The sequence below is a fragment of the Dermacentor variabilis genome, chromosome 4, assembly GCF_050947875.1.
Source record: "Dermacentor variabilis isolate Ectoservices chromosome 4, ASM5094787v1, whole genome shotgun sequence".
Taxonomy (NCBI): Eukaryota; Metazoa; Arthropoda; class Arachnida; order Ixodida; family Ixodidae; genus Dermacentor; species Dermacentor variabilis.
In genome coordinates, this window is record NC_134571.1 from 6,561,833 (window position 1) to 6,576,861 (window position 15,029).

General features: G+C 47.5%; 1 protein-coding gene and 1 long non-coding RNA gene across 3 annotated transcripts in view; one reads left to right on the forward strand and one right to left on the reverse strand.

Moving 5' to 3' along the window:
- Window positions 1–1,336: 1,336 nt before the first annotated feature.
- The window catches only part of LOC142578613 (uncharacterized), a 48,115-nt gene continuing 34,422 nt past the window's right edge, over window positions 1,337–15,029 (forward strand). Inside the window, exon 1 of the long non-coding RNA XR_012827276.1 lies at window positions 1,337–1,399. This is a non-coding gene — a long non-coding RNA (uncharacterized LOC142578613). The remainder of the gene's footprint in view (window positions 1,400–15,029) is intronic.
- Window positions 11,307–15,029, reverse strand: part of LOC142578612 (uncharacterized) — a 79,582-nt gene continuing 75,859 nt past the window's right edge. For both annotated transcript variants that reach the window (XM_075688026.1, XM_075688027.1), the window contains one exon: window positions 11,307–13,490. In XM_075688026.1, coding sequence (XP_075544141.1) covers window positions 13,051–13,490 — 440 coding nt within the window. In that variant the 3' untranslated portion in view covers window positions 11,307–13,050. The remainder of the gene's footprint in view (window positions 13,491–15,029) is intronic.

The following is a 15,029-nucleotide window of genomic DNA, read 5'->3' on the forward strand; positions in this document are numbered from 1 at the left end:
ACTGTCCGGCGTCGTACATCGGGGAGATCAAAAATCTAAAAGAAAGGATCAGACAACACGAGAACGACGTCAGAACCTTCAACCGTACACGCAACGCCGTCGCCGAACACTCTGAAGACGCCGACCGCAAAATTGCTTTCCAGGAGACTGAAATTCTTCAAAATGAGACGAACCCGCGGAAGAGACTACTACTGGGGTCATGTCACGTTCAGAATACGGGGGGTAACATAAACGGCGTGAAGGGCAACCTACCCTCGGTGTATGTCTATGGCCTTGGCGACATGACGAAAAGAAGAAAAAGACGCCCAGCCAGGTAGACGCCCGCTCAGTTCACCAACACAAAAACGTCGACGCGGCCCTGTCACCTCCCCCACCCCTCGCCTCCCAACAGCGGCACTCCCGCGGGCCAAGCTTCCCCAGCGCCGGTCTTCCCTGCCCCCCAGCACCACGGCAGCCGTCAACCCCCACCCCCCTTTTTGTATCTCTCCATCTTCCCGTCTGTGAAGTGTCTCCCCACCTTCCATGCTCCCCCTTCCTTTCTTTACAAAAGACCCTTTAAAAACTCCACACCGCCACCCCCCGAACAACAACCTCCTGAAGAAGCAGCCCAATGGGCTCCGAAACGTTGGGCTAATAAAATTCAGTTATTTGGTTGGAGTCAGTCTGAAAGTCCTAATCAAATTCCCAACCAGACAGGCAATTCTGTCGAAATGTTTAGCTTCTACCTCTTAATGCACACTCGATTGGATCGCTCTCCGACGGCCCTGGGACCTCGCCGAGAGCAACCAAAGGCGTCATGCATACATGATGATGATGTGTAGTGTTTAATGGCGCAAGGGCCAGGTTTGGCCAAAGAGCGCCATGACAAGTGTTGATGTTGACGATGTATTATGGAGATGTGACTTGGCTGTAAAGTGGCCTAAAAATTGTCGCTGTAAAGTGCGTTAAATCTACGTGCTATAAAATTATGGCGATGACTAATGACGATTACTATGAACATTAAAATCCATCGTAGAAGAATGATGCAAAATCAAAAATATGTAGGATGATAAAATTACTTGGAGCACTGCTGCCTCGCCAGAGCCCTTGAAAGACAAGGGCCTAGAGGCATGTGCTATACTAAAGAGATATCGCAGCGGCATCCTCTGAAGAGAGGACCCGCTACGAACATGTGGGGCTAAAAACATGCAGGACGACATCTTTCAGGAAATTTAGCACTGTGTTGGTGTCAAATAAAGGTTCTGGGCCGAGTAGCATTACGGGATGTAGGGGGATGTGCTGCCGGTATGCTAGGGAAAAATGTTTCCTTCTTTCAGATTCGGCTGCCCGACACTCCAGGAGGACGTGGAGGACGGTCAGTCTCTCCCCGCATCTACCGCAGGTTGGAGGATCATTTTCAGTGAGTAAAAAGTTATGTGTGCCAAATGTGTGTCCTATTCTGAGGCGACAGAATAGGACATCTGTCCGGCGTGATTTTGTTACAGGAGGCCAGAAACCTAATTGTGGCTTTATTAAATGCAACTTATTATTTGTTTCCAGGTCCCACAATCGTTGCCAGTAGTTTCGCAGTTTCCTTCTTAAGAAAGGTTTCAGGTCTGTGACAGGGACTGCAGCAGTAGAATTAACAGTGGTCATGCATACACTGCCCTCTGTCGTCGCCTGCCACTTTGTGTGCCCACGGCTTGATTTCTTGTCCCTGAAGGGGAGGCCGTAAACACGGGAAAAATCGCCTCCCTTTTACCCTCACTTTCGCGGCGCATTCCACTGCAGTGACTGTCTGACTGGCCCTGTTCGTACATGCATATCACAGCCAGGTTGAACCTTTCAGCCGCACCCCTACTCGCAGGGACGCGTCCTCCTTTGATGTTAGGCGACGCCTCCGTTTTCTCAACCGTCATAACCAACCTTCTGAAGCTTTGCGCGATAGCTGGCTCCCTTGTCTTACGGGCTGCGGTGTGACGTCTTTCTCGCTGCGCTGAATACTTCGCTCGTTTTAACTTGCGCCGTCTCAAAAATTATTTGCTATGCGAGGTGGTGGCCGAATGTGCCTTTCAAATCCTTGAGCGCCGGGTTCCTGCCCTGCTTGAGCGCCATGGCATTCTCCTCTGCTTTTGACGCTTTCGGAACGTCGCTCAAGTTCGCAGGTATGAGGGAGTTTTTCAGCGCCTCCTTGACCTTTCTGCGGCAACTTAAACAAGCCTCATTTCCGCAAGGAACGTCCTCTGGAATAGTCACTCTCTACTTTTGCTATGTAATTGCTCTCTTCTTTTGCCGTGATCCCTTCCTTAAAAACCTTTAGTAGATCTAAAGAGCTTTACGAATGGCGGGTGTCAGTACCAAATTACTCTGATTCCTCTGCTAGCCTTTCTGCTGTATTATCACTGACGAGGATGCATCCTAGCTAGCACCTTTTCCACTGATTTCACTAGTTTGTGCTGTGCTTCCTGAATGTGTATGTCGTGAGGCATATTAACGCGACAGCGTTAAGGAGCTCGTGTCGCAGAAAAGCCGGTGTCGTCGGCGTCGGTGTTGGCGTCGGTGGCGTTGGTCGTGAGCGATAAATCCCAGCAGGCACTTCATGAATAAAAAACAACTTGCAAGATGGGCTGGGTGGGAATCGAACCAGGGTCTCTGGAGTGTGAGACGGAGACGTTACCACTGAGCCACGAGTTTTTTTTTATTTCCTCGTTACAGAAATGCCATGCGTATACATTGTGAAAAAGAGAATCAGCTTAGCTTATGCTGACTCTCTGAAATTAAAATCGCTTGAATTTAGCCAACTCATCGAACAGCGGCAACCAATCGGGCGGTTCTTTCTGGGCTTTGTACACTTCACGCATGTAGACGACACTTTCAATAAAGTTTTCTCGCACAGAATGGGCATTCACATCAGCATGACATACCGACATTCTTGTGGACCATATACTATGGAGGCTCAGCAGCATAATAAGGTCATATGGAATATCGTTGTTGCCTGTGTCTAAGTATCTGATACTACGTGGGGTTATTGGCAATGCTTCCTTTAATGTTCGTTGTAAGATGTCCCAATGAAAAAAGGGATCCCAACAATCAATGAAGACGTGATCGACAGTCTCTGGTTTTTTACACATTATACAATCGGTGGTCCACGGCACATATATTCCCTTGTCGGCCAGCCAAGTCTTTAGAGGCAAGGTATTTGTGTGGAGTTTGAAGAAGAATGATTTTACCGATGGTTTCACAGGCATTCTTTTGACCCTTTTGAGGACATCATCGCCTGAACCTCCATAGTATGCTAACCTATACATTGGAACTGGCATTAATGAGTCTATCATATCATGGTACAATTTCTTTCTTTTGACGGAACTTAAATATTCTAGCGAGAATCGAACACTAAGCATGCGGAAAGATAACACTACTTCCTGAAGGAAACCTTTCACTGGAGGGGATTCAACATTCGAACACGAAACAAGGAAGTCAGGTAACAGATTACCTAATCGCACTTGTGTCCTGGTGCGCGAAAATGGATCACTGTGGTTCCGCAAGAACATAAACCGCGATACAATCTGGCGTACAAATAGGTGTGACAGTCCAAGACCACCGCTGCGAACTGATCTGAACAGATTAGAGTTCCCAAGTTGAGTTCCAAATGAACACAGCGTACACTCGATGCAGTTTCTGTACATTCACTCGCGACATGAATAGCGCTTGTAGTATGTACCATATTTTTGCAACCAGAAAAATGTTGCACACAGTGGAGCGCGCGAACATTGAGAGATTGCGCCCTTGCCATGCCAGCGCTTTTTCCTTCGCCGTCTGTGTTTCCTGTTCCCAGAACTGCTTACTGTCTTTGTAATGTTCAAGCGGCACGCCAAGATATTTCACAGGCATGGTCACCCACTGTATGTTTGCGAAACTGCGTGGTTTGCTTTGCCACGCGCCATGCCAAAACCCGATGCACTTATCCCAGTTTATGGCACTACCTGTTTTTTCACAATAAGTTTTCGCCAGAGTTACCACTTCGCTGACACTGTCATAGTCATCGCAAAACACTGCTAGATCGTCTGCGTAGGAAAGCACTTTCACCTCACTTTGCTGTAATTTGAAACCTCTTATTTTCTCGTTCTCTTTAATGGCTAAGTAAAAAGGCTCCAGGTATATTGCGAAAAGCAATGACGAAATTGGGCACCCCTGTTTCAGAGGTGAGCAGACATTGACACTTCTCGTGAGACTCTTGTTAATAATCAGCCGTGTGCTGCAGTCTGCGTACACCATTTTTAAGCCATCTATAATCACTGATCCTATGTTCGTGTATTCTAAAATCTCGAAGAGAATATCATGAGCCACACGGTCAAATGCCTTCTGCAGGTCTAGCTGCAACATTGCAACTTTACCCTCGAAAGCATCGACGCATTCTAGAATGCTCCTGGCGACGTGTACATTGGTAGTTATTGTGCGCCCTTTAATCCCACACGTTTGGTGGGTTCCAACTAAAAGTTTTATTACGCTCTGTAACCTTTTCGCCAGTATTTTCATAAAAATTTTATAGTCAGTGTTCGCAAGGCTAATGGGGCGGTACGATGCAACAGACAAGCGCTTTACAGGATCGTCAGATTTTGGTATCAGGACCATCTGAGCTGTTCGGAATGACGCGGGTATTCGGTTGTTTTTGTAGGACTGCACTAAAAATTTCTTCATAATTAGTGCTATTTCTGCTTTAAATGTTTTGTAGAAAGCTGCGCTTAATCCGTCCGGCCCAGGTGCCTTTCCTGAGCCTAGTTCTTCTATAGCAGCTTCAACTTCACGCACAGTTATAGACGCTTCGAGGCCTTGTTTATCGTTTTCTTCCAATCGTGGCATAAAGTGTAGGAAGTGGCTTATGAAGCCACCCAGATCAGGTTTTCTTTCCCCAAACAAGTCTCCATAGTGTTCAACAAAGGCGCGTTCAATGGTCCTGCGGTCACTCGTTACTTCGTCATTGTAGCTTATCTGTTTTATATCACTGCGGCGAGCGTACGCTTTCTCGTCACTTAGCGCACGTTTATTTCGGTGTTTCCCCTTGCCACAATCTTTCTGCACGGGATCTTATCATGGCACCACGGTACTTCTCTGTGTCGATGATTTCTAACTGGCTTTTAACTTTCTTGATTTCCTTCATGACTTGGCCAGGTTCTGTGCTTTCTACATTAAGTAGAAAGTCGACTTTACTCCTCAGGGCTTTTTCTTTCCGTTTTTCTTCTTGTTTCAGTTTACTTGCCCTTTCTATAGCACTCATCTTCAATTCATTTTTAAAATCTTCCCACATGGTGACTACATATTTCTATTCAGCTACAATCAATCGTCCAACTTTTTCTTTAATGTCATTTACGAAACAGTAATCGTTGAGTAGCTTATCGTTAAATTTCGACAAATCCCACGAGATGTTTGTTTTTCGTTCTTTTGTTCCTATTCTGAAGGCAACCAAACTGTGGTCACTAAAAGAGACTTGCTTGTTTTCGTAAGTTTTGCAACGGCACCAGTTCCAGTGAGACATAAGCTCTATCTAGCCGAGCATGGCTAAGTCCTTGAAAATGAGTAAAACGCGGAACACTGTGATCGTACAACACATAGCCGACGTCTTCCAGGTTGTATTCACTGACAAGATTGTTCAATAGCAGTGCACTACGATCATTCAGCGGCAGTTCTTTCACGCGATCCTCCGGAAAACAAACACAGTTGAAATCGCCAAGTAAAACCAATAGCTTATCGGTCTTTAAATAATCCTCAACTCGTTCAAAAAAAGACTGTCTCTCGCTCTCTCTATTAGGGGCGTAAATACAGATAACTCGCCAGAAAACTTCATTCAAGGTAAAATCGACAACAACCAGGCGTCCCGTTTCACACACTGTGACTGCTTCTACACTTATATTTAGGCCATTGCGCAAAAAAATAGCGCAGCCCCCCGATGTGCCGGCCGCATGACAGACGCATACATTGTAACGGGGAACGAATTGGTGCACCATGCGATCCGTTTGCTCTTGACTCGCTATCTTGGTTTCCTGAACTGCGATCATGTCGAGATCGTTTTCCAGAAAGATACGACTCAATTGATATTGCCGCCGCCTCGTGCTTAGTCCTCGGACATTTATCGTGGCAATACGAATCGCGGTGTTAATTGCGGCCTCCATTATGAGCAAGAACAATCGGGTCGCATAGCGCTTACCTTGAGCGACCCATGCACTATGCATAAAGTGGTGTCCTCTATTCTGTAGTGCTTGGCTCCGCCAGTCAGACTGGCGGTATCACACGTAGTAGCCATAGCTAGGTTGCACTACCCAAGACGAAGCCGCTACAGGGGCGGCCCCGTCTCGGGTCTTCCCTCGACTTGGCCGTTGGGCCTCGGCTTGAAAGGCGTACGTCGCAGCTGAGCCGCCTTTGTAGGTGGTTCGCTGCATGTCGTTGCTCTAGAGGTCCCGGTTACGCCGATCGTTTCCTCGTGTGGCCGCTTCGTAGGCATGCTAGTGACTGCTGACATGTCGACGTCAGTCGTAGCAGACGCCTCCGCACAAGTAGTGGCAGGCGACGACTTCGAGGGGACTTCACTCTGTTCTGTAGCGAAACTCTGATTTTCAGGCGCCCCGTTTTCACTCTTTTTCCGAGTATCAGCCTCGTCGTTGGTTTTCTTGTCTGGGCAAGTTTTTGGGGTGGAGAGACTGCTTCTGTGTGACCGCGTTGCCAACCTTGTCGCTCTTAACCGGAGAAATATCTTCAACTTCAGCCTCATCCATGAGGTGTTCAGAGACTTCTTCTTCTCTTCTCGTTGGTCCTGCGTCGACGGCGTATGTCTTGGCGCACTGAGATCGTTCATGGCCGAAGCGGCGGCAGACCTCGCAGCGTGGAACTCGACAGTCCCTGCGAATATGACCGGTTGTATGGCACCGCAGGCAAAGAGGGGCGCGGCCCGGAATGACGGCAAGGACGAGCTCCCCTGCTATGCGTAGCTGGTGCGGAATATCGTCGACTGTAGTACCTGCCTTAAGCTGCAGGGTCACCGACCGCGTCGTTGAGCCCTTGTCCAAAATCCCTTGAACACGCCACCGTTCTTTCGCCGCGTCCGTAACCGTTCCGTATGGGGCAAGAGCTTGTCTGATGTCTTCATCTGACACGTTTGGCAGCATCTCGATGCTTCAAAGCGGTACAAAAGCGCCTCTAGTGAACGCGGTGTTGCCTTAGAAACGAGCTGTTTTTAAGGCTCAGGCGTGCGTCGCTTGCTCAGGCGCACATTTCGTTGTCGCGCCGAACGCTGCGTTGCTCGACGCTCACCGCGTCCGATGCGGGGCGCGTAGTTGCTGCGCCGTAGCCCATTGTCTTACACCCCTTGGCGGGTCGACGGGAACGCTGTCGCGTTCCACTCTTGAAGGCGAAGCTTAAGCGTCCTCCAATTTTTTTTGGCTTCATTGCCGTGATTTATCTCCGCCGCCATCACTCGAGCCTTGAAACGCGTGAGAGCTTGTACCGCATGGTTGCCACAACTCAGGTTCGTTTACTTCAACGGCACTTCCGAGTCATATGAAGATAAGTCGGGATAACGTTTCGATAGATTTGGCGATACTGCTGCTGCAGTCAGCAGTAGTCCAAATGGCACTTGAATATTCACGCTAGCTATGGGCAAGCAAATACTATTCTTCTCGACTTGACGCCGGATACATGCATATTCCCCGGTGAAATCTTCAGTTTTCACAAACGCGGAGTGGACAACCTCCATTGTTGCAGCTGAATCCCTAAGTACCTTACTATATATTCCATTCACTACTAAGTCGCGAATGTAGAGTTCTAAGAGGGCCAAGTTCTCATCGTCGCCATTCACGAAAGAAAAAAAAATTCTAGGCTTCCGACAGCCGATGGCAAGGTAAGCAGGTTGCTGGCAACGGAAACAGATGACCGGTTTTCTAGTGTCAAACGCCTTTGTTTTTTTTTTCGTCTTTTACTGCGGTGTTATTCCCACCTGAATTATCAGGCAGGACGTGTTTTGTCCCACCTCCAGCTTTCTCGTGGTGAATGTGGCGCCTATTTTCCTCTTTGCTGAATTTAGTGAATGGCCTGGCACGCGTCTTCTCGTAAACGAGACGTGCAGCGAATTCAGCTGCTAGCATTGCACATTCCAAGCTCCTTTGGCCAACCTATCTAGAATCCAAAGGTGCATCTCTTCTCTCAAGGACCTATAGAACTGCTTCATGCAGATTAACTCACCAACCTTGTCGTGACCACCCAACGCATCTTCCCCTTTTAGCAACTCAATTAAATTGGCTTTCAGCTTATAAGCGAAATCTTCAAAAGACTTGCCCGGCGTTCTAGCTGTCTCCCGAAAACGACAATGGAAAGCCTCTGCTGAGAATCGATATTTATTTAGCAAAACAGCTTCTACTTTCTGATAGTCATCTGATAGTCATCTGCGTTAGCCTTGCAATTATTTAGGTTGCTTCGCCAGGAAGAACGGTCAGAATTTGTTGTGGCTAACTCTCCAGTGCCAACCCGTTTTTCTCGCAGGTTCCTTCAAAAGTAACGAGAAACAATCCCATCGTATTGCTTACCATGTACAACGGCATAAGATCCCTTATTTTTACTCCTTCACATGAACATTTTTCATTTACTGAGATGTTATCTGCCGATTGCCTGGCCAGATCCCGCTGCTCATCTGGTTCCCTTAATTTTAGTTCGTGAGCTCTCTGTTCCTCTCGTTCCTTTCTCTCTGCAACTCCCTTTTTATCACCTCTGTGCCTTTCTTCTACCGCGTTTTGCTGAGCTCCTTGTTTTTCTTCTGCAGCGTTTTGTTCAGCTTTCTCAGCTCTCCCCCTTTCTTTCGCAGCGCTTTGTTCAGCTATCTCAGCTTGTTTTACAGCGAAGCTCTATACCTCTATACCGTCCAAGGAAATTTTCGCGCCGTAAGCAAAAAAAAAAAAAAAATCTCCCCACATGTGGACCGATCCCGAAGATAGTGCAATGTCGGGCCAACCCGCGGCGGAGATGCAGTTCGCCATTGAAGGGCACAGATACACAGCTTCGCTGGTCATCCTTCTTCAGAAAGTGGAAGGGAACTGAGGTTTTTCTTTTAGAATATTTTTCGTATTCTAAATACTTTTTTTCTATCTCATCCCACGCTTCTGAAATGTTGTACTTAAGACGCACTTCCCAGTCGCCTCAGTAAGCTTTTGGCTCTCTCTAGCTTTTGCACACCTCAATTCCTAGCTCTTCACGTAGTAATAACAACTGTGGCTTTCTTCGTTTGCTTAATTCCACGGTCTATCCCGAACGAGGACTTTCTGATTCTGCTGTGACGTGTGCAAGCTTTCAACAAGAGCCTGCACGCACTGAAACTAATTTGCCGTTTTAGAAAACACACGAGCTAAAACCTGGAAAATTCTCGAAGTCAAGCGCTCACCATTCTGCTAAAGCCAGGACGAAGGGTGGAGTATCCCATTTCTGCCATCCATCGGATACAATGTCCACCGGGTGAGGTGGGTCTCCACCGCAAGAATCGGGAAACGACGACAAAGGCGGGTATTGCGATGGTCAAAAAAAGTAGAAAAGAATGTATTGACTTCATTGGTACATGGTTGTGACCCTATCCGAGTCTCGAGCGGTTCTGAGTAACAGGGGGGCCAGGACGGTGTTAGATAACCCCTCGCGGTCTTGTGGTCCTCGATGTCTTCTTGGTATACTTGGGGAACTTGTGCAAGTGTCAGTGTCCTTATCAGGTTGAGAAGTGTACGAGCTCTATCCCTTCGTGTCTTCTCCTCTTCGTCATTCCCTTTGGGTCTGTTCAGGGCGTAAAGGGGTGACGCTCTTTTGGGGAAGAGGGCAGTGATCTCGGAATGGAAATGCGCGCCGGAACGTTTCTTACACTTGACAGGTCAGTCATAACAGCGTACATACAATTCGCTTACTTATTACGTACAGCGCAATAATTCAGTTGCAGTTTAACGCTTCTGCCACGATGCGATGTGCCATGTGAGGCAATGCTCAAATCAACCCTCTCGGTGATTATGAACAATGACACGCAAGAGCACCTCAAGTACACACGTCTCCCTTTGTGTTCTGTGGACTACGCAGGCAAACAGCAACAGTGCACGTAAGCTAACGCTTAACATCAGCTCACCACTCTCGTATTGGACTAAATACTGAAGAAATTATACATTCGCCGCGAATATCACCGCTAATTATCGTCAATCAAAGCAAACATCATGCAAAGCTTCGATTACATTGATTCCCACAGTGCGTGGGATCCGCCGATTTTTTTTTTTACACATTCATATCGCCGAAGCGTACCAACGCTCTGTAAAATGCTACCGCATTAACATTAATACACAGAAAAACGCCAGTAAAGCGCACCCGATTATACGCACAAATAATGCCACGTTGCGGCTTCTTAGAAAGCTTTATCTCTGGGCCAACAATTCTCATATTTAAATAAGTTCAACTTCATTTTATTTCAAATGCATTCAAATATTTATTCTTTCAATGTCAATTGAACTGATTAAGATCGGTGCAGCGCTTGTCAATGAAAACCGTCTGTTAGTCTCCATGTATTTAGATATTACCTCGCGAGCTAAAGATTCCCACCATACTTACTTTTTTTATGTCTTCCCATTTTTTTGTCTGTCGCTGCCGCCATGCTATTCCGGATCTCCTTGGCCCCCACACGTTCCAGCGTTGACATTGAGTGTTGAGACGAATGAAGACACCAGGGTATATCGGATATCTCATTTAGAAAAGTAATTAGGCAAAGACAGTCCGCCGATAGAGGTTCAACTTTTTTTAATGAACATTAGAAAACGTTCGTGTCGACGCATGCTCTTTCTTTCCCGACGTAGCTTTCCGGCTCTGGTTTGATCTACTGCGCTTTTGTTCTAGTTCTCTTTTTTCTTATAATTATTCTAGTCCATGTCATGGTTTGTGGTAGAAAACTCACATCCAACTGGCTGAACTTGACAGTGGTTCTGCACAGGCAATTTGCTTCAGTCACAGTCGTGTTCTGGCAATACAGTTTTCTTAGCTTCACCGACTTGTGCCTATTCTGTTCCTGAAATAAATGTTTCTCTTTAGGCAGCACGGAAACGCCATTTACGAAACAGACGACCACTGAGGTATAGACACGCCTCTGGGGTCGTCGCAATCTTTATTTGCTACTATACACCAACACGCCGGGTAACATGTTAAGGATTCTGAAGTTTGGCTAAAACGCCTGCGTCACCAATTCCTTTTGCGACCCACACACCTGCGTTGCGCCCGCTCGACGTGTGATGCTTAATCGGTGCTAGCGCAAAAAATACAGGCTGCGGGGACAAACGGAGCGAACTACAAGCTCTTTATTTTTTCGCGGGACATATTATACATTTCTTGAGTGTAAATAAATACATATTTTTGCGTCGCTTGGCATGTTGATACAAAGTAATAACAGGCACTTCGTTGCTTCGATGAAAAAAGAAGAGCAAAGCAAGATGTCAGCACATTTTGAAAACAGGAAACTGTCAGGAAGTGACCCTGTGCTCGTTTATATACATGGAAGACGAGGACCCCGTATAAATAACACTTGCACTAATAAAACAACAGCACAGACTATGCACACGCATTAACACGAACTTTCGGCAAAAATGGCCAGGCATGCATGAAAATGAAAGCACGGCAAGGAATATGTCACAAAGGGCAATAAAATAAAGGCGGCATAAGAATGAAGAATGGCGCAATGGTTTATCGCACTTGACGCAGCGCGGGATTTCTCGTTCAGAACTCGCTGTTATCAGAAAATATTACTTCGGTTACACCGTCCACGCTATGCGGACACAGCCAAGCAGAGTAGCTGAAGACGGTGCTTTCCAGAAGGCACCTCGCGCATTGCTAAATGCACGAATATAAAACGTAACAGAGCAACCGCTGCACTGTGTTTGTTCCAAGCTGTAGTGGCCCTTTACGCTGCACATTCCGTCTTGCGAAGGCCCAATCACTATAAAGTTTGTACACGTGCTTTATTTTGTACCAAGGCACCAGTTGACTCTCGTTCTTTAAGTGTGAGCTCGTCAGTACTGTGAGGGAGTCTTTTAAAATGCTTCCGACGCACCGACTAAACTCCACATGATGTCAAGACAGGCATGATCTGATTTGTTAGTACTCGCTTAGTGCCGTGCTTTTGCCAGGCATGAATGAAATTGTGTTAAACGTGTTATAAAATGCGAAAAACAGATTAACATAACGATCACATTTTCTACAATTTCAACGCTACGCTTCATTTGGCACAAAAAGATTCCTCTAAACGTTTCTTTGCGATTGTCACCGGTGCGATAAAGCTCTGGCAAGTGCTCGCTCTTTTCAATCAACGTACCAAAGGAAGCTGGGCTTTTTACAAAGTAAGTAGTAGGAAAATAAACAACTAGAACTATCGCCGGAGCTTTTTCATTGCCGATAAAAAGTGCTTAAAATATGAGGTATAACCTGGTGCAAAATGCAGGCTACCAATTCCCAGCGCAGTGTGGGAAGTGTCGAAAGGACTCTATCTTGTCTGTCCAATTATTCAGCCACAAATCAATACAACCACACAGGAGCTTTGAGTAGGATCTCTAGAGCAAATTTGGCTTCCTTTTTTTTCGTCCGTTATACATTTCAGCAATTTCCATACGCACGTCTAGCCGAGCGATGTGTAGTATGTACCGCTCAGCACGCGGTGAACTGACCAAACACGATTCGTGCGTCAATTTCACACGCGTCTAGGGCGACACGAATGGCTACGGCCAACTGATTCCGCGAGGCATTTACGCCGCGTTCAAGCACAAGAAAGGCGGGTTTTCTTGGGACAGCGGCGGTGCGTGAAGGGAAAGAAATAGAATAAGAAGCCCGTGTACCTTTGACGCATCTCAGGATGCGCTTCCTCCCAGTCTGGGGCAGTGAATGCTAAGTCTAACGCAGCGGCGTCAAGTCCCGTCAGGAGCAGCCAACTCGTACACGACTCTCGGCAGTACCAAAGGCGCTTCTTTCGCTTTTGTCGTGGTACGTGCGCTAGTAAGCATGCCGTCGGTTCAGACGAAGTGCGGTCATGGCCGCTTAACTCTCGTTCCTGACGCACGTCGGGTGCTCGCCAATCCACTGCCGCTGCCGGCAATAGAGGGCGTCCGCCTTGACATACTTGAGCCTGTAGCCCAGCAGACACTTGTAGCGGGCCAGCACGTAGTGGCTCTGCGGGGGTTTGGCAAGCACCTTGCGCTCGTACTTGTACACGTACGCGTGCTTCACCTTGGGTGCGCTGAGGAAGGAGCGGCCAAGCCTCCGGTCCTGCAGGCAGCTCTGGTCGTACGTGGCCTTGTTCGACGAGTGCTTGCTGGACGCGTTCTTGGACTCGGAAGACTCGGACGAAGTGTCCTCAGTGCTCACCGTCGTGAGCGGGATGTCTTCCGAGGCTTGATCGCCGAGCATTTCGTCCTCGTCATAATCGTCATCGTCGTCGCCGGGATCAGCCGTGGTGCTGTCCTCATCTGTCGACAGAGCTGCGTGTAGAAGACATGTGTGGATAGTTGTCAATCGTGCGTCCGTGAAAGTCTACATGCAGAAATCAATACAGTAAATCAGTCAGTGTTCAATTTGCCGAGCATAGTACATCCGAGAAAAGAAGAGAAAGTGGGGGGATGCAACAAATATTGTACCTTGCAAAAAGCACCTTTCACCTAATAAGACCAATGAAAGTGGTAACTAGCTATGCCAAATACAGCGTCAATCAAATCCAAGTGCCGGTAAACTGTGACATCCGTGATTATAAGTAAGAAAACGTAATGATACATTGATTAGGGCTTGTGTCGGGGCTGTTGGGGTATAGTGCAGGGTATTTTTATGAGACATACAAGACTCGCAAACATGGCTGCGAAAGCTCTCCTAACAACTTCCTTATTTCATGAAGAAGCACATGGGGAGTGCATACATGCGCAAGAATGTTCATGCGGAGAGGGTCATGCGCATAACATAAAATCATCATCAGCCTGGCTACGCCCACTGCAGGGCAAAGGCCTCTGCCATACTGCTCCAACTACCCCGGTCATGTGCTATAACATAAAATATGGAGGTATAAATCAATGACGGATTCATGGAGGAAGGAAAACTAGGAGAGGCCCTACCCCGTCCACGCGCTAGGAGAAAAGTGTGGAGGAAATTACGTAGTACGTTCTCCTGTTTTTTGCTGTTTTTTTTGCGTAGCAACCACGTCTTTGGGGCCACAATGGCGGCTTTGTTATGGTAGTGTGCGCTCACGCGTGTTGCTCCGTAGGTTTCGTACCATGGCAAAGACGCCTTGTGGGCAGGTTTTCGTTGCTCTCCGTGCTTTGTTGCACTGTGTTATCTGGACCGTGCTTCCGCGGATGTTGCTGTGGCCACGTGGGACAGGAGGAACTAAAGTTCGTGAAATGAACGCGCATGCAACGCTGTACACAACGTATCGTGCCACCGCAATGGCAACGGACGAAGGAATATCCGCGGGAATTTTTGCCCTCATTGGCGGAACCATGCCATATAACGAGCCATCGCAGGCCGAAACCGATGCGTATCAGAATCAGTACAATGAACGCCTTGCAGATCAGCGATTCCTGCTTTTGACAGCGCATATAGGGCATTTGCGGCACGTAGAACGTACGTTATGAATTCATAGTTTGTGTTCAGCAACAACTTGCTTTTGTGCATATTAAAACACATGTTGCTGAACTGTTGCTTGTTTTTCGCAGTACTCGCGACAGCACGAAATCTTTTAAGCAGAGCGCGTTCGAGGTTCATGTACACCTGCACAGGTGTACCTCAATACACGTACTGATAGAGAGTTACGCAGAATACGTGCATTTTGCTGCCCTCGGCACCGTGCGCCTGCCAGCCGACGTTTCATCCTGGAAGACGGAAAAGAAGCGGCTGCTTTGACTTAAGGAACGAATCCTCCCTACCGCAGGCGTATCTTATCTGTGCGCGCGAGAAGCGCAGGGAAGTGAAGGCTAGCGGATGCGCTGCAAGAGTGAGAAAGGCTCCACAGAACGTACGCCCATGAACACCTC